The sequence below is a fragment of the Corvus cornix genome, chromosome 3 (assembly GCF_000738735.6).
Source record: "Corvus cornix cornix isolate S_Up_H32 chromosome 3, ASM73873v5, whole genome shotgun sequence".
Lineage (NCBI taxonomy): Eukaryota > Metazoa > Chordata > Aves > Passeriformes > Corvidae > Corvus > Corvus cornix.
Genome location: NC_047056.1, coordinates 52,978,621 through 53,002,624, shown reverse-complemented (window position 1 = coordinate 53,002,624; position 24,004 = coordinate 52,978,621). Strand labels below are relative to the sequence as shown.

Here is a 24,004-nt window from a genome sequence, read left to right as displayed (position 1 = left end):
AATAAAACACAAATGTCAAGATGAAAGGGCAAAATCTGTCATATGTAATCTTATGAACACCTTCTGTGCCATGGTTTCATTTGTGTGATGTCTCAGCAATTGCTAGCAACACCTTTGGAGCCAGATTCATTGGTCCACTGCTCTGTTTCCACCTTCAAGCACTTCCAGTGTGGGAGGAGAAGGGTGAGGTCCTGCTGGACTCCAGAAGTAGGGTGTTGTGTCCTTCCACCTGGTATCAGTTGAGGGTGAGGACCGGGTGACTCCAGAGCTGGTGCTTCATGAGCTAATTGTTCAGTATGTTTAATTATCTTGGAACAGTAAAAACATTGTCATTGCAGCAATCAGAAATGAAGTAGAGTTTCTGTATCCAAGAGGTTTGTCTGGTTTTCCTACCCATGCCATTTGGCCTTACGGACTTTGCTTTGGGTAATTTAGTACAAACATATATCCATTAGAAACCTTCAAAGTCATGCCTTGGATCATCTCCAAAGCCAGGCTCAGTTTGTTCCTGAGTGAGACCAGGAGCACAAGAGCTGGGAACACCTTGTAGTCCTGGGTGAACCATATTGTCCCTAAGGCATACTACACTGTTACATGCAGCATTTTCCTGTGAGAAAGTGGGTTGCCCTTTGTTGCTCTCCCTGGCTGTGTTCTGCCTGCTGTGGCAGATGGAGGGGGAAGCACAGTGTCAGCTGTGGCCATCTTTTGTGGAGCTCTGATGTAGAGCCATTGCTGTGAGCACTTGGGATGCTGTCACAGTAAGGGCCATGCCAGGTAACATGGACTGTTTCTGACCCAGCGTATTGAAGCACCCGGGACAGACTCACCTCAGAGTGTCCAAATGCTCTGGTTCCAGGGATGCAAGTGGCTTCTTGCCTGCCACTCATAGGGAATGTGGTCTTTGAGCCCTGTTCGCGAAAGCCTGCAAGAAGGGCTCAGCTGTCTCCATGTCTACGTGGCAGTCCAGACCTGCAGCCCTCCATGGCTGCTCTGCCAGGCAGGACAGCAGCACAGAATGGGAAAACTGAGAGTTCTGGCCACTGGCCTGGTTTCCCTTTACCTGTCTGACATGGTGAGGCAGGAAAACACCAAAAGGGCCTTAGAGATGACAGCAAAACAGGGTGTGCATGTACAGCTGATTCACAGGGCGGAGTAACAGCTGGACACACTGGCAAAGCAAGACACTGGTCTCACAGGCGGGGACTCTGCACAGAGAAGATGTGCCTGGGAGGGTTCAGGGACATCCTGGAGAACTGCACCTAAGGTGCTCCCAGAAAGCCACATGGACAGGTCTAATGAAAGCACTTCACACACTTTATTTCTCTCCCACTGCAATCATCTCTAACAACACACCATTTTTTCCATTTGTGTTCAAAGTGATGGGAACTCTCCTGATCCCTGTAGGAGGCTGTCCTGTAAGCGAGCAATGTAACAGCAAAGAATAATTTTATAATGTATTATCTTTCCAGGTATCTAAATGTGCTCCTTCCCTGCATTCCTCTCAATGCCCTCCACCCCTGTCGCCTGAAATAACTGCTCACTCATCACTAAAGTTTAGCCATGCTGTGCTGTACAAATCCAGAGAAGATAAGAAACAATATTCTTTAGATAACAGCACAGAGTATTGCACAATGTTCTTTCTTGTCTCAGAGTTCAGTCTGCACCCTTAGTTTAAAAAAAAAAAAAAAGAACATTAAAACAAAAAAAAACAACCCCTCTTTACAGAAATTGCCTTAAAATGCAGCATGCAATATAGTTAGTGCAGTGCTAAGGACTTTTGAAACAGTGGTGTTGTTTCAAGTAAGATTGTGGCCACGATTTTCCCCATGGTTTCCAATGTGTAGTATTTGAAACGATCTCTTTTTCTGTGCTTCAAGTAGCAATTAAGTATTATGTTTCAAATGCCACCACACAGCAATGGTGAGTAAATAATGGCTTAAATAAGAAGTAAAAAAAGGTTTGTTTGCTTTTGCAGGTGTTAAATTTCAGCAGGACAATCTAACTCAAACAAAGTCCTAAACAAAACTTACTGGAATTCCCGACTGACAACCTGAGTTTCATGTTAGACAAGGCAGATAATCAAAATAATCTCTGCTGGCTCTAAAATCTCTAACCACTGATTCTTACTGTGGCTGTAAATTTCTGAGATTGAGTTTTTTAACTTCAGTTAAAACAATTTTGTTTAAATTGCTATTGCATGGGAAAATGATTGCAGAAACTACATGGTGTTAAAAGATTTATTTTGTAATGAGTATCCTCAAAAAAATTCAAGCAGTAAAACTCACACTGAGAAGTACATTGCAGGATTTAAATGTGGATTTAAGTTATTTTCTTTTTCTTCTGATAACTTGCTTATTTCTCCCTTGAGAAGAAATACAATGTTACATATCCAGTACCCAGATGGATTCAAACTTATATCCTGTAAGCTATCTCAGAATATTAGGAAAAACATCAGGAAAAAGGTAACTGAGTAATTTTTAGACACAGTAATTAATTCTGCATAACCCATTTATGGTAAACTCAGCTGCAGTGAAACCCTACTTGAAGAGAAGAGAATGAAAGCCGGAGGTTGTTTCAATGCAAGCTAGTGATGCTTGTAAGTGAGCCCCTTCCACAGGACTCAAGCTTGCCATCCTGTCAGAGCCCTTCACAGTCAAGACAGTGGGACCAGGCCTGTAACCCAGAGGTTTAGTGCAGAAAATTCCATGACTTCACTATGAGAGGCTTCCATGGTAATTCTTAATTGGTTACTTTAGATTAGCCTCTCAGCCAACTCTTGTTAATGTGAAATGATAACCTTGAACTGTGTTCATGGTTTAAGTATAATCCAAAGACCTGCATGAAGTACACAGGGACAAAGTCAGAAATTATTTTGCACTTGTGTGAGGTCATAATCAGGCTGATTCTGACAACCTGATCACAGCAATCCAGCTGTTTTTGGGCCTTATCAAATACCAGATTAAAAGTCTGTGGGTGTGACAGTCATCTGAAAATAGATCTTACCAGCCTGATTCTGCTGCTGGTAGCCATGGTGCTATTACCTGATTTCTTGTGCAATCTTATTTAAACACGACTAGAGGTGGAAGAGGTGAGTTCTATGTTTCTTAGAAAACTTGAGATGACGTGAATGGAACAAATTAGTGGTTCAGCAATTATAAAAATCTGAGGTAATCAGGGAAAATTGAAGTGGTCCTGGTCAGTACAGTTGCCCTGTTTATTTTCAACTCAAATTAAATACCTATGCCTGTTGTTTGTCCTAGACAGAGATAGAAGAGAAATTATTTAAACTAATAGATTCCTTTTAATCTGATCTATAATGTAGTGATTCTCAGGCTGGCTCCAGGTGTTCTGGGCTAGAAACAGGCTGCTGTAGGTTGTGCCAGGGCCTTCACCAGAGCATGCGTACAGGGCAATACATGCAGGATGGAAACAGTCTGCTACAGCGGTCAGCAAACTTTATATTATCCTAAAAGTATAACAGGTTGGTTTTACTATTCTTCATGTCTTTGTTTTTTTTTCATTAATCATTAATATTCAGTTAATACAGCAGTGAGAAGAATGTACCCACAGGTCTATCCATAAAGGAAGTAATTTACTGCCTGCTTTACTACAGTGTTGTGTAAACACTTGAGTTGCATTGAGTACTGCATTTCTGTGGGAGTAGTGGCACATACAGGTGAGCAAACACAACACTTTAGAGAAGACCAAGCACTTTTGGTCCAGCCTCAGACTACACGGCAACCAGCCTGTAACAGTGTAAAAATAAATCAATGTTGCTACTGAAAAAGATTGAGGAAGTGAAAATTATCCCAGCTCTTTAAAATTCAATGTTTCTGTTAGTTCCACAGCACTTCTGCTCCATGCAGCCTCAATGTAGCATTAGAGTGACCCTGGTCTTACTCCAAACACTCATGGGTTTCATTCAGTCAGGGCCAGGCCCAGGATGGGTACTTGAACTGAAATGGTAAGAAAGAAGTCCAAGAGACTGTCAATTACTTCCCAGCATCAGGGTGGTTTCTTACAAATGCCTTAAAATACTCTTCAAAGTTAGAAGTGTTCATAAATAAATAATTCTACAACCCCTGTCTTGTCCTGTTACAACTACCCCTGTATGAGAAACAGATCTGGACTCCTCTATTCTTGATCCTCGAAATCATAGATCAGGTTTCAAATGTCATTATTCAATTGTTTCTTCACAGATGTAACACTGTTTCTCACAGTGCAGTTTCACTGCTGAACAGCAAATGGAACTGACCCAGATGAAGACTGGGATCTCCTTGGATCTGAAGCATTCCCACAGCTTAAGGTGAATATCTGAACTGTCTCTGGGACCCAGTGGCAAGGCAGGTTGTACCTCACTGTGAGGCTACTGACTTCAGCCTTGCTGGCATTCTCCAGGATTCAGTGAAATTACAAGACTTGTTTAACCCTGTGCATGTCCTTTAAAAGTCTTGCTGAACTGGAGCCTGAATAAAGCCCGGGCCCAGAAGGCATTCCTGTACATACTCAAGGATAATAGTTGACTAATGAGTTCAGGGAGAGCTGATGGACAACTTACAGTGACTGTGATCTTCAGTACAGCTAATTTACATCCTTAACATTTTTAGAATTTCAGTATGGTGTCTGTACATCAGAAGTCACCATGGCATACATACTGCCCTGTTTTCTTGCAGACATAGGAGCTTCGAATTCTTACTCTCAACCCTCCTACATTCCAATGCAATTCCTTTCCTTAATGAGCATGCACCCAAAACGACCTCGTGTTCCCTTCTGCAAAATGGTGCACTGTTTCCCTGAATGCTGGAGCTCACATTTTCATGAAAAAAGTTGCAATTATTTTTCTGTGCAGCATGATTTGCAACAACACTGGCTTGCAACAACACTCTCATTAGGCTTCCAAGAATTTGGTCAGCCTGGTAAGAAATCTTTTGCATATGGCAAAATAATTTTATTTAAGCACCCCTTTACATTAGTCTTTTAAAAGAGTCTTCTGAATGCAAAGGCACATACTACTCCTCAGTCTGCCCTTCCCTGTGCACTACAAATTGTTTATTAATGAGGCAGGTAGAATCTGACTTCATGCAATTGATCATGACATTGGGTTAACCACTGTAATATAAAACTAGCTCCTTTCATGAAAATAACATCATTCCCAAACTTCCCTCCATCACATGCTATTCCTTATTGGTTTCAGTTCATTCTTTGTCATTCCAGAGTCTCAGAAAACCCTGAGCAGTGCACCTGCTGACCAAGGCAATGGCAAGGCAGAAACTGGATCTATCTAATCATTAAGCACCACTCAGTCTTTTCCCGCCCCGCAGTAGATGAGATTCAGTGAGCACAAAACCTCATTGGCATTCCTTGATGATGCCTTTGATTTGATGGTGGTGGCAAAACTGCTTGTCCCAGTAACCTACAATTACTACAGTTAAGTGATAAAACCCACACAAATCAACATCTCCACTAACAATGCAGTTTCACTATTTTAATGTTGTGGAACTACTTGCATTTTACTTTTGGCACAGGTTCTGATTTAATTCCCAGTTAAGTCAATGACAGCTTAGAGAATCCTTCCCTTTGCTTCAGTGATAGTGGAAAAGCCCAGCAGTCAAGGTTTATTCTCCAAATATTAGCAGAAATGCTCCGCTTATCAAGCAGTTGATACTGTTAGCTCAAAGGCAATAAAATCTTTGCATCCAAATATAAGCTTTTGTTAGATCTTAGCTGACAGATGAATTTATAAGTTGATAATACAATCTTGAATTTCTTCTAAAACTTTGCTAAATTGAAGCATTTGGGAAGTGTGGATCTTTCCAAAACAGTTCCTTGAGGAACAATACTGAAATTGTGATGCCAGTGAACCTTGACTTTCCAGACATTGTAAACTGTCTTTAAATTAAGACTATTATAAAACTGGAATCTAGTTTTATTTTTGTTTGGATAAAACAACTGAAGACACATGGACAAGGACAGAGCTAACCAGATATGAGGCAGATCTATACTAAACCTGTAAACTTAACTTTCTGCTCCCTTCTGAACTTTTTCCCTAGTAAAGACAATTTAGCAGTAAGCTCTATTAAGGATTCCATGAACCTTTATGCACTGAGGGCATGTCCTCAAGCACAGTGAAATTCTTGGAAAGACTCTTACAGGTTACAATGGACTTGTAATCAATTTCTGAATGTGAGCATCAAGAGATTCCCAAATTTCATTTTCTAGATATGATCAAGAGTGGTGGAAGTGCCCAGCTTTGTGAAATGTGTACAGTTTTATAGTACACTGTTGTATATGGCTTGATAGTGGTGACAGCTTGGGAACCCTCATAGAATAGTACATGTTAATTCCTGAATGAACAGCTTTTCAGAAGTAGATTTTATTTTAATGAAATAATGAGCAGCAGCTGTTGGGAGGAGTGCATTTCTCTTTAACAGTGCTTCATATGCAGAATAAACACACGTAACTTGTGCCTGTACAAGAATGATACGCTTCTAAATATATGGACAAAAGTCCTACAGCCAGGATTGTTCTTTAGACATTACAAAGCACTGCCAGGCAGACAGTAGCATAATCTTTAGTTTAAACAATTCAGTACTCCTGGGAATAACTTTAAAGCCATAACATAAAAAGGCTCTGAAACCCTACAACAAGAGATGGACAAACAGAAAGAGCTTCTGCAAAATTTAGATGTTGCACTCCACTTGCCAGAAGTGTAGTCTAAGTCATGAAATGGTGTGAACTAAACCATTCAAAGTCATAATATTTTACTATAGCTGCTAGCAGACAAGAAATGTAAAATGTCCTTCCCTGTCTGTGTGCTTAGCATGTGATAGACCTATGACCTGGCAGAAACTGCCCGGGAGTCTTTTGGCTCAGGCTCCAGATTAACACAGAACTTGCCTGCACAGACAAAATCCTGTGAGCGATGAACAGCTTACACAAATTACTATTTCAGGGCCATGCCAATATGTTGTTGCTTTTCCAACCTGTATTGCTCCCAGAAAATGCTGGGAGCACCTTTTCTACCGGCTGTAGAAAACTGGGGATTTTGGACACCCAGCTCCATGTGGCTTGATTTCTACATTCTCCTGAGAGTTACATCCAAGAACTTCAGGGATGATGACTCCTGTAAGACTTAAGGAAGGCAATTTGCACAGCTTGTTCAGTCCCATGCTACATTTGCCAAGCCAATAATTGCACCTTTCTTGAAGCGCTGTCTTAGCCGAACAGAGTTGGTAAACTGGAGAAACTTCCACACTCATGTAACAATACTGGGCAATTGGATCTTGACACTACTTACTGTGGCGCTCTTTGGCCACATGAAATAGCAGTCTGCTCTTTCACCTTTCCCAGTGGAGTTTTCTGACCCTCCTCTCAGGTGTGCACCGATGTACCCACCAGGCCTACTGGAGACCTGAGGACTGCAGCTGCCAAAAAATGTATATCCCACCCATCATCACACACTGTCTCTATAAGTGGAGCATGAAAGTCACACATGGCTTTTATGGGCGAGGCATGGTTCTGGAGGCTATTTTTGAATGGCACTGATTTGAATGGCACTTAGTAACATTTCTAGTAACATTTAGCCCATTTGTTAAATGTTTCCAAAGCACTCTCGCTATATGCAAAAAAAAAAAAAAATTAAAAAAAAAAAAAAAAAATTCTGCAGTGACCTGAGCCCTAGGACGCTGTGCCATCCTGTCATGGAGGACTGGGAATGTGAGGATGCTCCTATCTGGAGCCCTAAATCAGCAAAGCTGAATTAAGGTATTTTAAGGTCCAGAAAAGGGCAATGAACCTGGTGAAGAATCTGCAACACAAGTCCTATGAGGAATGGCTGAGGGGGCTGGGGTTGTTTAGCCTGGAGAAGATGAGGCTCAGGGGAGACCTTGTCGCTCTCTACAACTCCCTGAACGGTGAGGGTTGGTCTCTTCTCCCAGACAACTAGTGACAGGACAAAAGGACCTTGTCTTAAATTGTGCCAGAGGAGATTTAGGATGGCCATTAGGAGGAATTTCTTCACAGAAGGGCTGATTAGACGTTGGAATAGGCTGCCCAGGGAGGTTGGTGGAGTCACCATCCCTGGAGGTGTTTAAGAAAAGACTGGATGCGGCACTCAGAGCCATGGTCTAGTTGACAAGGTGGTGTTTGGTCATAGGTTGGACTCCATGATCTCAGCGGTCTTTTCCAACCTAATTGATTCTGGGAAGGTAGCCTGTACACCTACAGACTGACACAACCTGGCTGCTCCCTGCAGGTTCCTTTTGCTGGTGCCACAGCACACTAACACTCAGACCAACACCTAGGGCAGCTGTGCCTGCTGTCGCTGCTCCCTCGCACCCACCTCCCATCAGGCTCATACCTGAGCCCAGCTGCCCCTGCCAGCTTTTCGTCCCTGCGCTGCCCCAGAGACAAGTGGCTGCCGATGTTCTCCCCCTCGGCAGGTCGGCTGAGGATGAACGGCCTGAGATACGCCTCTGACTCCCTCCCTGCCCGCCCCTGCCAATCCCACCCTCGGGCGCTGCTCCCTTCCCCAGCAGCAGCGGGCGGGCGCTGCCCCAGCCGCGGCAGAGGGGCTCGGGGCGGGGCGGGGCCGTGTGTCCCCCGCTCCGGCGGGGCAGGAGGCCGCCGCGGGCCCTCGGGGCTGTTCCGGAGGAGCAGCGCCCCCGCCCCGCCGGCAGCCCCGGTGCCCGGGCATGCGCACGGCGCGCGCGGGACGCCACCCGTGCCCCCCCGGCGGCGGGACTTCGCCCCGGGCGCGGCGGTGCCGTCACGCGGCGGCGCCCAATGGCCCCGCGCGCCCGAAATAGCGCGCTATAAATGGCGCGGCCCAGGTGCGGCGGAGGCGCAGCGCGGGGGCCGCCGCCCCGGGCCCCACCGCCACCGCCCGCCCCTCCCCTCGTCGCGGCTCACCCACGCCCCGAGCGGCCGACTGGGGCGCGGTCCCGGCCCGCGGGAGAAGCTCCGAGCCGGGGTGTGGCAGCCTCGGGGATCGTGGTGCCTGGCTTTGTCAGTTTGTCCTCCCTCAAGGACTCGGTGACTCTTCCTGCAGGTTTTAGCTCCTTCCTCCCTTCAAAGCGTGCGCTCCACCTTCCTGTGCAGCAACCGAGGGGAGCCGGTGAAAAACCCAAACCTGTCCTGGCAGCCGTGTCATGTGTGTGCTTTTAAAACAGCATCTGTTTGAGACTTGAGACTGCCTGTTCCCAGTGGAGGAAGTGGACTGATAAAGCTTATCGCCTTGGCCCGAGCTCTTCCATCTCTCCTGCATTAGTCTGAGCCGTGGTGCCACCGGAGAAGGTTGCAGAGATAGTGCAGGGCCAGGCCCTTTCTGGGTAGGATGCTACTGAGGCCCGCCCTGCCTGGGGCTCAGGGGTCGGGCTTCCCCATCCTATACAGACATGCACGATGAATGCATGAACTCTCATCCACCAATGGAGAAACCTAAGGTGGGGTTTTCTTTTTATCTGCTTTCCAGCTGGGGAAGATGGGAATGCATCACAAGCAGGTGAGGAGAGGAGAACTGTGAAAACTGATATGACTCAAAATGAAAGCAAACGGTTTCCTCTTTGAAGATGTGGGCCTTTTTAAAAAAAGTGATACGGAAAATGTTAAAAATAGACCAAGTTCCTGACTATACTCAAGATTGCATGGGCTGTAAGTGCAGTGGATGCCTTCAAAGATGTGTTCCTACTTGCTTAAGCTGTGCTGGTTTTGTGGCAATGCTCCCAACATATATGTTCTCAGTCTGCACTGTGCAAATGTACCTGTTCTCACCCTGCTACTTGCACACAGTCCTTTGCTACTCTCTGATAGGGTATCTACTATAGGATCACCAGGTTTGGTTTTTTGTGTGTGTTTGGGTGGGTTTTTTTGTTGTGTTTTTCTTTTTTTTTTTTTTTTTTTGGAGGCTTTTTTACTTTTTTTTGGTGAGACCTTGGTAAGATAATAAAGAATATGCATTTGCTATTGGGGAAGATACCTTGCAGAGTATCTTGTGATTTTATATAGATATATATATGCTTTCATACAGCTGAATTCTCTAAATAGGAAGTTTATTCTCTTCTTTTAGTTGTCACTGGATTCAAGGGGAGGCATTTACTGAAATGCTTAGCATAACAGCTGAGGGAGAAGAGTGATCATCAAATGAAATTATGGGGTGGCAGGTTCAAAAGAAGGTGCCTCTTCAAATCTTGGAACTCACTGCTACAGGATGTCAGGAAGCAGTTCAAAAAGCAATTAAGCACGATCATGGAAGAAAAATCTGTGCAGGGATGTTCAACAAAAACACCTCTGATTCAGGAACTCTTTGAGGTGCAAATCCGCATCCTGCGGAAGCATTTTGGGGAGCAGCCTCCCCTGTGCTCATGCTGCCATTAGGCAATTACTGCTGGCTGCTCTGGAGATAGTCCTGGACTGGGCTTGAAATGCTGCTGTTCTGACCCAGCACAGTCATCCCTACATTTAACTGTTATTTCATTCAACATGGGCTTTTTCAAAATCTTTTATTAGTCATAGACAGCAATTCTTGCAATAAATCTTTGTGGCACAGAAATGCTCTTTCCTTATGCTCTGTACCTCTCTTGTTCTTTCCTGCCTGGTACTTTGATTGAGGGATGGAAGGTTGCTTTGCTGCGTGGTTGTATAATGCCACATTATCGAGCTGAGCACTGCTCTGCGCCTGTATTTCCTGGTTAATTATTTGATATAAATAAATATTAATAATCTGTATTTCTGAAGGTGGCCACAAGCCAAAAGGTTCACTGCTTGTTCAAACACTCGAAGCATCTTGGGGTGATTTTATGACAATACTGTATTTCCCTATTTTCCACTTTATGCCCAGAAGCGGGTCCCGCAGCTTTAGGCTGGGTCTGAGGAAAAAGGGAGGGGGGGGGGTTTAAGCCGGGCAAATTCTTCAGTGCAGTTTGTGTTCAAGGACTCACTCTCCCCTGTATTGCTCGACTCTGCTTGCAGCAGGAGAGAGCATATTCCTGCTTTTAGCTAGCCTGTTAGCTGAGGCCAGAAATTTTCCCAGGACTGCATACCGGCATACCAAAATCCTCTGGTAACTTCTTCTTCTTCCGGAACTGTTTGGTCTAGCTGTGATCCGAGGACCAGATCATCAGACCCTGTGGACCGGCAGGGAGGCTGTGGGGATGCCACATCCTGGCCTCAGACCTCGGGAGGGGCCAGGCCAGCTACAGAGGGAACTCTAAATCCACCAGCTTTCTCCGCAATGAGGAAGTTTAATATCTAACATTATTTTTTTTTTCCTGTGCCTTGTGGCACTTTGTTTGTTAAATAATTTTTTTTTTTCACTTTACTCCAAGAAATTCCTTTCGTATTGGTGGGGGAGGGAGTGCTGAAACCTGTCTTCTGTGGAGGAGACGTTCCTTCCAGAGCATTTCCCCCTAAACTTGTCTCAAACTGAGACATGAAGTAAGAAACTGTGGAGCTCCAGTCATCGTTTGCTGGCAGAATGAGACAGATGGGCCGTTTGAGAAAGTGATTGAAATACCAGCAATACCTGCCTAAACAGTTAAAATTCCACACTCCACATCTGCAAGGGCTTGCATTTATTATCTAGGCTAGGGACCAGACCTTGTGAACCTGCTGACTCTGAAGGGTGAGAGCAAGAACGAGGTGCCAGCATAGCAGAACTGGCATGGGGGGTTGAGTGGTGCCAGCCCCCAGCTCTGCCCTGAGCTGCCTGAGCTGGCTGAGGGGCCCAGAGGGAGCTCCTGTTCCAGCCTTGCTGCTGGAAGGAGATGGGTTGCCACATACACTTTCTGTCAAAGAGTCAGTTTGGCATTGTTTGCGGGGTTTTTTTTCCCAAAAACAAGACAAATTTTAGTGCTCAGGGGTGGAAGTGCCCTGAGATCACATGGAGAAAAGGAGCATGATCATCCCATTGTATTGAACAGTATTCAGCACAGGTCTTGTGAAAAAGGTTCCTTTCCTGTCAAGGCTGGTGAACTGCTACAGACTCTCATGGGCTGTTTTAAACGTAGTGGAAATCCAGTGTATCAGTCATAAGGCAGATGGCAATAACCTGAGGGAAGGCCACTTCACTAAGGAGAAGTGAAAAGAGGACCTGTTGCTGCTGAGGAGTATCCTTGCCATGTGGATTGGATTTTACAACAGTGTACAGCTCTTGGGCTGGAGGCAGAACTTCCCACGTGTACAAGGATCCAGCTCAGGATGGATGTGGGTAACCCAGCAAAAGCCAAACAGTAGAGGTGTTGTTCTTCCTATTTGTCTCACCTGTGTTCCCATTGCTCTGCTGATTTGTGGGGGATCAGAGAGAGGCTGCATACGTATGGAATGGGAGACAGCAGCTACTTACAGAGATTGACCATGGAAGCCTGTCCTGCTGCAAAGTCATGTTTCTTTTACATGACTGCCATCTGTATTGCTGATAACCACGCAGACTGTGGCTTTAGCAGCCCCTCAGAGGTAGCTGTTTCATGAGGATGAGTAGTTCTTCAATAGCTGCTTAAACATGAAACTACCTTGGACTCAGATGCTTTGTACAGCAGCTTTTCCCCAGAAGTGAATTAGCATACGCTGTAAATAAAGACAGTAAAACTGAATTTATTCTTTAGTTGGAGGGCCTGGAAGGGATGGAATAAGTCACTGAGCTCAGTCCCACAGAACCAGCAGCAGGGATTGGGCTTCAGCTCAAAAAAAGGGGCTGCAGAACAATTATTCCACCTGCCCCACACTCAGCATACATTTATACCACATTGGCTGCACACCCATAGCCGCCTTCTCTACTTCCCAGTAACTTTTTAATGAACCTCAGACTGCTAGGAGGTGTCCAAAAGTCCCAAGTCTGAAGTCACATAGGAGGAATGAAGAGGTCAGGGGTGCTGGCACGATGTCCCTGTGGTTGACAGGTTTTCCAGTCTCAAGTCCCACACTGCTGTGGCCCTATTAAGATCATGCAAAGTTCTCAGAGTGATAGGGAAGAGCTCTCCTGACTCCTGTGAGTTTCAGCTCCTGAACAAGACGTGGCTTGGATTCCCTTTTAGTTTTCCTTCAGCTCATCCAGCCCATTCCCACAGGTGCTGCTACAGCCTTGTACTGTCTGCAAGGCCAGGGAACTCCTGCAGCCCAGGCACAGGGTGTAGGTGTGTTCCCATGGAGCAGTTCATCAGCACAACTTTTGTAGGAACTGCAAGTCATCCATGGCTGGGATGGCAGGAGATCTTGTGTCTCAATAGCATTTGGAGGGCAGCAATGTTTCCTTGGAGTGGGGGCAGTACCTGAGACTCTTTGGAAGAGGGAATCTTTGATAGATTGTCTAAAGATACAGAGATGGTGCCACACAGGCATAATGAAAGAAAAAAAATTAAAATAATATATTTTTTTAATTTTCTAAGAGAAAGACTTATCTTTATTCACTACTGTGTCTTCAGACAGTACTGATTCACAGACACATATATAACATTTTCATTCAGTCTGTGTTTTTCTCAAACCAGAACTAGACAGTGCCTGTCGTTTGGGCAGTTATACACATGAAAATACATTAATTTGTATTTGTAATTTTTACATTTTAGTGAGTCATACTTTTGCTCTTCATTTGGTGTGTCAAGCTAACATTGAAGGGAAATTGTAATTCAAAATTCAGAAAACTACCATCTTTAAGGTGTTTGTTGGAAATAATCTGGGCATACTTACCGAAATAATATATGTTTATTATGAATCAATGTTTATTAAACAAAGGTAATATACTGGATTTGTGAATTGCAGTATCAGTGAACAGATTGTTTGCAAACCCCATGTTCTTAAGATTTTTAAATTTAGTACGTTTTTATACCTGTGTGAAACAGGAAAATACATTTCTCAGCTATTTCAGTTATGCTCACCTAGCATTACGTGTGACCTCGGTGGAAGAGGCAGGCTTTGGACAAGCCCAGAACTAGTGACACTGCCAGCCTGCTCTGTCTCTGTCTGCAACCCTCTGCCACAAACCCACCTCTGTCCCCAAGAAGTCCCTGTAGCATTCTCGTCCCGTGTCCATCCTTGGCATTGCATGGAGCAAGGACAGGTGAGGCTTTCTATAGGCACCTATGGCGTGCACTGTGTAAGAACCTCGAGGGCTGCGCTGGCAAATCCTAATGCTTGTGGTTTTGTCTTTGCCACATCAGTAAAATACCCTTCAAAAGGAGCTTATGCATTGGGAAGGGTGGAGGTATTTAGGAATAGAGATCAGAGGTGTCCAGCAGTGGATCCTTGGGCAGGACAAGTGCGGTTCCCCGGGCTGGAGTGGCCTCACAGGATGAGCAGTGGGTTGTGCAGGCACAGAATCTGCCAGGGGACCCCAGGCACCAGCACTGTGTTGCATGAAGGTTGTTGGTAGAGGTGGTTCCCCAGCCCCATGGAGAGCATGGGCCCATGGGGTTCAGGTAAACCCGTGCTGGAGCTTTCTCTTCTTCCTTAACCTTTGGCCATATGAGGGTTTTGGCAGGCGGCTTGCAAGGTTGGTCACCCTGGAGTAACCTCACTTCTCCAGCCTCGGGACATTCACTTGCCTCTGCTCCCCAGCAGAGACCCCAGGGCCAGCTGTCACCTGTCAGGCACAACTCTTGTACCCTTTAGTCCCCCCCAGCTCCCTGTCCGTGTGTCAGCTTGTCCCTGCTGCACGTTTCTAACGCTGCTGTGTGCAAATGTTTTGGGGCAAGTGGAAGGAAATGCAGCAGAACCTGCCCAACCACTGATCTGTCTACTAGCAAGATGCCCTCTCTGGGTCAGTGCAGCGCAATTTTATTGGCATAGGAGCCTGTCTGGCTCCTAAGTAAATTCTGTTGCTACTGCTATCTTTAAGTTGGAGCAAACTTAAATAATTCCCACTCAGCCGAAGGAATGTGACTGCCGGGCTGACTGCAGAGCACAGTCATGTCCTTCCACCAAGAGTCACTTGCAAAAGGTGTCTTGGGAATGGCCATTATAATATTTTTCTTTTAAACTTGGGTACACCTTATCCATGTGAAGAAATATTTTTCATCAAATAAGCATTCCTGGTGCCCATGCTGCTGTTATCATTAAACAAATATTTTATTTAGGGGGTATGGAAACAGATTTATGAGGTTTTTAATCAAACATAACCATTAGCTGTTGACAAAAGAACACAGATTGCACCATATTTTAGGGTTAAGAGAATTGGCTCTCCTATTCTAATGTATTCTGCAAATTTATTGCAAGGTAATTTTTACAGTGTAGTAATATTTTCATGCCAGTTTTTTTTTTCTTAAGTGCAGATTTTAAAGTGTAGGTATGATTTACAGGCTTGGATTTATTTGTAAATTCTAGTGAAGTAAAAGTGGCACTCTCATGTGCATGATGCTACAGGAAAAATATCAACATGTAAGTTCTCACATAACTTTCCACAAGTGCCCTCTGCCCATACCACAGCAGGTAGAGGGTGAGATCCCAAGCAACATCAGCTAAAACACCTTAGGCTGACTTTGGGTGTTTCTTGACAATTTTCACAACATAAAAATCCAAACAAACTCTTCACATTCTACTTTAAAACAAAAAAAGTGATATGAAGTCAGGAGCCTGTCTTTCGAGATATAACCAAGCGTCCTTTCTTTTCTCTGCTTGTGCATTGTTTGTCTCACTTCAGGTAGGTGAGGACAGGGACTTTCTGAACAACACTTAAAATGTTATGTGATGATTAGCAGTGATGTACAAACTTTGGAATTTCTCTTCAACGTGTTCTTGACCTTTCATAAACCAATATTACTGAATTATTGCAACGGATATAATTCATTAATTTTTCTTACAACAATTTAAGAATAAAAATAACATCACAGACAATTTAAATACAACAATTCAGCACCCTCTAACTAAATTTTCCAGCCAATAAAACACAAAGCAGAAATGGCAGAAATTAAAATCTTCCAGTTGACCACTTTTCCCTTGGGCAATTTCTAAAACAAATATTAAAGTCAGCATTCAGTTGCTTGAATCTTTTTGCAAATATCCACAGCAATCCTCCTAGTGATGCTTACTCCCTTGTAAAGATGCGAGAGGACATCCAGTAATGAGTAATCCCTAAAACTGACATTTAATATTCCGCTAAAGATGCTAAAATATTACTGTTCTCACATGCCACACCTTAATGTCCTTTTTATTTATTTTAAACCAGATAAAATAAGCCATAATAAGACTGATTTATATGAAGTCATGATAGGAGTCTCCATTCTCATGAAAACAAAACTGTTGTAAAGTCGTGGTCCCATTGACTTCAACACCTAAACCTAATTTTCACCGCCAGCCTTTGGCTCCTGTCCTGCGTGTCACCAAAAGAAACAGAGCAATTGTTCTCAAATACTAACAGGCAGGTGGGGTGAGCACGGAAGGTTCTGGTTTCAGAGAAATGACATCTATTTGGATACTTTTAGGAATTACTGATAAATGAAAATATAGCACAGTGTGTTGAATTGCTGTGATGTAAACCCCAGAGTTTACAGAGGAGCACTGCATCCTTAAAACATGTCTGTGATATGCTAGCCTAGTTTTGACCTCAACCCATCTGACTACAGACACTCAGTTTAACACATTCAAATCTGCTGATCCTCAAACCACTGAGTGGATTTGTTGATAGTTACATCTCATTACTTCTGTTTTTCAGCCACCCGCAGAGAGGGTGACACCTTCCAAGGGAGCTTTTCCATGTAAGCAAGAGCTGCCCTGATTATCACTTGATGGTTCTAGCCCTGGAGGGGTGGAAGGCAGGGCCTGCCTTTGAAGCCACAAATGTAAGTGGTCCAGTGGACCCTTTTGAGGGTGTGGGGTGTGGATCGGGTCCTTGAACGGTGTCATTCCTGATATTCTGTTCTCAGACTGGGATCTACCCTGCTAGGTCAGCACATGTGGCAGACAACACTCTGAAGACCTTTAGGAACAGTAGCCTTTGCTCCATTGCCTGCTGAGGTACCCATGTGAGGCTCTGTCAGGGCACAAGAGGCAGATGTGATGATAGCTTTCCTGTTAGTCATTTCTCAGGTCCCTGTCAGCCCCCAGGCTGGGTTGGTCTGCTCAATCTGCCCTGGGCAAGGGGGAGAGGGTGGCTGCTGGCCTACCCTTAATATCAGCCACATCAATCTCCATGAGTGTCTCTCTAAAGATGATCCTAATCCTCTGTTGCCCACTAGAATCATTTTGATACAAGTCCAGAGGTAGAATTTTATTACCATTTCAGTTTTCAGGTTTTTGATTTTTACCTTAAACTATGGAAAGTGTGTTTTTTGGTACCTTGCCAGGTTGCATCAGTAAGCCTGCACTGGTCTCCCAGTCACTCCCACAGCTGCACATTTAGGGAAGCCTGGTCCCTAGGCCTCTGTCCATCCAATCTGGAGAGATTCTGGAGAAAAATATTACACAACCTGAAATGTGTGATAAGCAGGAACGATGCCAGGAAGGGCTTTACACTGAATAAGCTCTGCATGACAAATGCTAAAGTAATGTCTGCAATGTCAACCACCTGTGGCCATGGTGCAGACTGTGGGCAATAAATATGTGGGTGTGCAAGCCTGCCTTTGAGGGAAGGCTTTAATCACAGGTAAAGGTGCTTTGCTTAGTGTTATCAGTGACATCTGGTGGTAATAGGCAGTAAAGTCATTTCAAATCTTTCCAAAGGTTGTGTATGAATTTAAATGGCCCATCCCAAATGAACTATTTTACAAGGATGTATTTCCCAAAATGTATTTCTTTCTGACAAAACCGTCTGGTGACTGTGCTCCATGACAGGAGCAAACACTGAGCAGGTCTGTATATAGCATGGGATTTTTTGGTGGTGGGAAACACTGGAACCAAGAAAGCCACCAAAATATTTAATGTGCCTGAAAAGCAGTTGATAAACACCTGTTCTTTGTTACTGTTAGCTACATATTGCCTTGTAAGTGTTCCAGATCTCACAGCCCTTCCGAATCAATGAACATGGCAACAATTCAGCAGGTGCAGGTGAGGGACCGGTGTCAGCTGAGGCAGAGAGAATCATGAGTGCTGCTGGGGGCTAAGTAGTGAGTGGGCTGGAGTGAGACACCACACGCCCTCCCACAGCCCCTGTGGGGACTGTCAGGGAGAAGCCAAGCACTTCCCTGGACCCTATTTCTGTGTTCCCAGTCCCTTCTTGGGGCTGGACACATTTTATAGGGGACAGCATTTCTCAGCGATATAGTTCTTAGCTGAAAGCAGCAGAACCAGTGCACATGGAAACACATCTTCCTTAATTTTGCACTTAACATCATGGTGTAAATTGAAGACTTTTTTTGTTTCAATACCTTCTATGAGAAGAAGTTCCTTTCTGATTTTTCCCCAGTTTTGCATCAGATGCTTGTTTCATACAGGAGGACTTGTTTTGACAGTGGCTGGGGAACTGCACCTCTCCTTTTCATATTTGCATGGCTGCATGTACTCCTCTTTCTTCTTGGGCAAAAAACGGAGAGGGTTGTGTGTCCAGAAAGGCCCCTTCTCACTCTCTGTGTGCACCTCACTTACTCCTCTTCTGAATGCAGCTCTAGAAAGTAAAACTTTGGACTTTGCTGTGATTTTAAAACCTGACAATTCAGTAAGGTAAACATCCAATAAATAAACAGTAAAACAAAACAATACCCAAAACTCAAAACCCAACTAAAAACATACACCAGGCATCTGTGTATGCTGTAATGTCATGTTCTCTGTAATGTGTTCTGCTCTTTTGAAAATGCTTCTTGAGAGGACGTTTCACACCACAGACTTCTGAAGCCAGCATCGAAACCTTCAAGTTTCATCTCACCTTGAAGAACAAACAGTTCTTGAGGCAGTTAACTTTGATAAGGCAAGTGCAAAAAAGGACATAGATAGGATATCAGCTATGCTGAGAATGTGTCTTTCTTTTCATAGCCTGTTCTTCCTGAGAAGCAGTGGCTAAGTAAAGCCCTCTAGAACTGTTTGGCTGGGAGAATGATCCTCTCTTTGGAGCCTTCCAGAAGGATCCTTGAAGTCTCAGCACATCTGTAGCAAAATATGCTTGAATTAGATGTTTAACATTGGGATTTAATTCTGTTTTGTGAGTGTTGTAATTTTGAACTTCTGGAAGGTGTTCCTGTAGAAAAACAATCCATTTACATATTGAACGGTCAGAAAATCTCTGTGTTTCCACAGATATATTCGCATATCAAATTCAATAATTTGGCCCAGCAGCCCCAGTCAATGACATCCCCAGTCCCTTCTCATACCTGTGGAGCTGTCTGTGTGCTCTGGTGACTCCTCAGCCAAGGCACAGGCAGGAAAGGCAATGTCTTCCTCAAATATTTCCGAGCAGTTGTTTATGAGGAACTCCACCAACACTGTCACCTGCACACAGAAAACAGCCCATTTCAGTCAAGAGGGATGAAAACATATTGCAGACTCTTTCCTGAGCCTGCCTGCTGTCTCTGTAGGAAGGATGGCGCAGAGCAGGGTGGCTTCTGCCAAAATCCTGGCTTACAGTCTGAGGGTGAGTCCACGGTGGGGGGTGAGGCCTGGTGCTGCAGACAAATGGATCTGCCCCAATACAGACAAAACACCACCAGCCCCAGCTTTGGCCTCGCTGCCCGAGGGCCCGGGGGTGACAGTGCCCACGGGTGGCCCTTGCTCTCCACATGCAAAGTCTGCAGGAGCTGTGCTGTGACTTAGGGGGCTGCAGGGCAGCTGCTGCTTTTGCTCAGAGGAGGCGAGACCAGGGGCAGCCTGGCCCATCCCATCGCGGGCTGAGGGACACCTGAGCCAAGGGGTACCCCCAATGTCCCGGGGTGCTGTTCTGTTCGGCTTCCGCAAAGGCAGTGGGATCCCTGTGGATGGCTCTGAACTGCCGCAGAGGGAGGGAGCGGCTGCTGGGTGAGTTCCACGCACCTTGTCGTTCATCTCCTTCTGCACTTCCAGCGGGAGCGCGTTGTCTGTCCCCGGGCTCAGCATATTTGGGCCAATGCAGATGGCCAGGTTGCTGGAGTCCATCCTGTTGGTCTCGGCATTTTGGCTGATGTGGTGGAGCAGAGAGAGCAAGTGCTTGAGCAAGACGAGGTTTGGTCTTGGCAGCTTGTCAGCCACCCTGCATGAGCACAAACGACATGTGATGTTAATCGATGGTGCAGTGGCCTCTGCTTCTCTGCAAGTCTCAATTAAACTTGGAGCGACAACACTTCCTCCAGAAAGGGGCACGTGTGTGCTCACTGTAACTTTCAGAAGTCCCCAACTGCAGCTGAGCATGTGGTTAATTATGAGACCTTGAATTACAAGGTCCTGACTGAAAGGCAGCATTGCAGAAGCCCATGTCCCTGGGTAGATGGGATGCTGCCAGGAGATGTCACTGGAGGCTTCCCAGCACCCGTGGTTGTACTGTGGGGCTTTCAAAGCACTCCCAGTCAGCCTCCACACCTACTGTTCCTAAAGAGCAAAACACAGTGGTGGTCTCCATGTGCCCAACTCCACCCCCAGCAGATGTGAGAGCTCCGTGGCAGTGCCTGTCCCACAGCACCGTGACAGCGTTAGCTGAGGCACTGCAGCCTCTGCCCTGTTCCTATGCCATTCATTTTGTAGAGCAGCCACCAGCAGGGTCTGCCCTGGACAAAATGGAGTGACTGGTGAGGGTGTTTTCCCATACTCGCCAGTCAGAGGCTCCTTGGGAGGGTTACAAAGTACTCAGAGACACGTAGGTAAAGCAGAACATTGTGAGCCAGAGCTGCATGAACCCAGGGGACAGGAACATGGAGAAGGATAGGGACATCCTCTTCAGAAAGCCTATGGGCTGCCACCACTAAGTCCGAAATCAAAAAGTCATTCGGAACTTCATGATGCTTTAGAAAAAGAGACTGTGATAATGTGATCCATCACCCCAGAGCTGAGGAGACACAGAAATGAAGGTAGGCGGTTGGGTGTGGGTCTTGGCTTCCGGAGGGGCTGCTGCTCCCCAGTGCATGGGGTCTGGCACACAGTCCCTGTCTGCACGTGGGTCTGCACAGCCAGGCATGGGTGCTACAGGGTGCCTGGCTGCTGCAGAAATTGTCAGCTGCAGGTTTTTTTGAGCATTGAGGAAAATTGCAGTCCTGGATGTGTCAGCTGGAAGGAAACATCTTAGACTTTGTTTTTGATAATAAGCCTGCCACCCCTGTGGATTTGATAAGAAGCCTTTCACTTTCCCACAGGGCTTCTCCCCCAGTTTGGCTCTGCACTTATCGTCGCACAGGGGAGGCTACGGGGGTTTCCAGCTCCTGTTTCCTACTCAGAGCCACAGCATCATCCATTGAGTGTGAGTGTGTATGTACACGGGGGAGCAGAGAGAGGACAAAGGGAGCTGGCGCTGCAGGCACTAGAGGGCAGGACAGCCCACGGCAACCAGGCTGGAGAAATGGCTGGAAAGACATTAGGAATGTCACCTACTACACATTGCACACCCTGCACTAGTAATACCCATCTGGACTTCTCTCCTCTGCTAAACCCCAAAGGTGTCGACCCTTTGGAAAATCTGGTCATACTTTTAACGTGAGGAACCAAAACTTAGGGTCACCCTACAGAGTTCACAGTAAGAGCACAGACTCAGAATGGTTTGGGTTGGAAGCGACCTTTAAAGATCATCGAATCCAATGCCCCTGACAAGTCCACATGTCCTCTGCTAAGTCCACACCACGATGGTGGGTTTCAGGGCTTTTTAACTGCAACTGCTGAATGTTTCCACACCACACCTCACCTTTCAAAAAGTTCAGCAGAGCTGTTTCAGTCTGTCCTTTGAGTAAGGAAAAATTTCCCTGGAGGAAAAAATACCTTTCCCTTCCTATATTCAACCATCTTTTTGGATGTCCCAGTAAGTAGCCCTTGTCATCTCCTTGCCAGAATTTGGTGTTTTAGCTTTACACCACCATTATGAGGTGACTCAGCTGAAGGTGGGAGAAATCGTGCACCACAGCTCCAGCACACTTTGTGAAAGTGAAGCAGAGGCTTCAGCACTCAGAGAGGTACAATGTTGGATTTCTGGTTTTTTTGTTTGTTGTTGTCACAGAAATCTTCCTGCAATATTTGTGAAGAAAAAGGATATGGCAAAATCAAACCACTGAAAACCGGAAGTTATTCTCTGGAGCAAATCTTCCAAAAAGTTTGTATCCCACATGGGCTGCCAAAAACCCAAATTTTCAGAAGAGCTTTATCTTCTGGCTGCTTTGAAAATTTGTCCAGGGACATTGTCCTTGTGGAAATCCAGTCCCACAGCTCAGCGGAAATGACAAGACACTCCCTTCTTTCTACTGCTTAACTTCTGAAATCAAATGCACAGATCAAACCTGTAGAGCAGGCTGTATAAAACCAAATGAAACACTCAACAGCCACCTGAAAAATGTGTGCTGTACCTCAAAAAGCACAGATTACTGTGGGCTCATTACCAAACCCTGTGCAGGGAGCAGCCTTGTTCTGCTTGCACACTGCATTAAACTCATTTAGTCTGCAGTCCCAGAGCTGCCAGTGGCGATTCATTTCCTCCAGCATCTCTGACTGCTTTCCTAAGAGCAGAGCTCCTAGCACAGACCCTTGACACTACTCCTACCCCAGTCCACAGCAAAGTAGCTGCCTGCATAAAACACTAACATTTTCTTCTCATGGAGTCCTGGAGGGAAAGCTCAGCAAGCATTATGCAATGTTTTTGTAGCAGTGTTTCGATAAGGAATATATTCCTGCTGTCTCACTGCTCAGGATCCACCAGCAATTCCTCTGGTGCTCTTTGTCTTCGAGGAACAAATTCTGCCTCATCCCGTGCTGCCTGATGCCAGTTTCCCTCCAGACCATGGGGCACGGGACTGGCTGCTTTTGCAAGCAGCACTTGCCAGTCAGGGCTGGCAATAAGAAAAGGATGCAGATGTGCCTCTTTTCCAGGGTACAAACCCTTCAAGATACAGTTCCTGAGCAGTTGTTGTGGAATATCCTGGCATATGCAGATCCAAGTCACTTGCAGTGCCTGATCTATGCGCAGCAGCTCTGGGAATGATCTATGACACACCTCCAACTTGTTAGCTGACCTGAACAGAAAAGTCCATCTGGGGATGACATGAACTCTGAACTTGGAAATAAACACCAGGAGCGTCCCTCAAGAACAACTGGAGAGCTGAATGAACCAACCTAGGCACAGAGGTTGCCTTACCCACACTGCAACCGGCCACCAGCACTGCAGTGAACATTTCCCCAGGTGTAAAGTGTTCATGTGGCCCGATGCAAGAATCAGGTGCTCTCTGTTGCTAAATCTCCTTCCATCCTACCTGCTGGGCTGCAGAGGGACACTCCTGCCCCCAGCACACACATGAGGTAAGACACTCCTTCACTGCATGGTCCCTGCCGAGGGCTCAGCAGATCACACTTCCCAGCCCTTTGATCCAACCCACAGGGCAAGCAGCACACAAAGGAGAGGCTGCACATCTCTTTTAATAAAAGCTCAGGGAAAGAAGGATTATGGTGTTTGTCTTCCCAAGCCACCCTTACGCGTGCTGAGGCTCTGCTTCCCAGGGAGTAGTTGGGCATCTGCCTGCTGATGGTAAGCAGGGAATGAATTCCTCTTTTTGCTTTGGTTGCATGTGCAGCTTTTGCTTTTTATATTGAACCGTCTTTGACCCTTGAGGAGTTTTTTAATCTCATTTTCTCCCCCTGTCCAGTTGGGGGGGTGGGGGGGGTGTGAGAAAGCATCCAGGTGGATGTCTGGCAGCCAGCCTAGATCAACCCACCAGTCCTTTTTCTTGGGCACGAGATAAAGCCAGTTTTGATCTGGGTGTGCTGTAGCTCTAGTAGCTGATAATTGGCAGGCTTCTGCGTGGCTCACAGGCTTGCTTGATTTACAGTGTAACAGAGCCTCGGGCTCTGCAGTGGCTGCTTTCAGCTCCTGTCTTTGCTGCAGCATTTATCTCTGTGTTTTGCTGTGCCTGGAAACATTCTGATAAAAGCAGCAGCCCTGTGCTTGGCCCTGGCATGGGCACTGCTCCTGTGCCAGGAGGGCTGTCCTCTGGTGAGC

The 24,004-nt window shown here is 45.8% G+C and overlaps 1 protein-coding gene and 1 long non-coding RNA gene across 2 annotated transcripts; one reads left to right on the top strand and one right to left on the bottom strand.

Moving 5' to 3' along the window:
* Positions 1–8,881: 8,881 nt before the first annotated feature.
* LOC109144899 lies at positions 8,882–10,744 on the top strand. Its single transcript, XR_002045945.2, has 2 exons — positions 8,882–9,502; positions 10,067–10,744. It is a non-coding gene; the product is annotated as an uncharacterized LOC109144899 (long non-coding RNA).
* Positions 10,745–19,194: 8,450 nt separating this feature from the next.
* LOC109144749 (T-cell activation Rho GTPase-activating protein-like) lies at positions 19,195–20,100 on the bottom strand. The gene is made up of 2 exons (XM_019286482.3): positions 19,879–20,100; positions 19,195–19,341 (listed from the first exon to the last, which is right to left on the bottom strand). The coding sequence occupies exons 1-2, from the start codon at positions 19,978–19,980 to the stop codon at positions 19,195–19,197; spliced, it is 249 nt and encodes an 82-aa protein (XP_019142027.2). The 5' UTR covers positions 19,981–20,100.
* Positions 20,101–24,004: the final 3,904 nt, after the last annotated feature.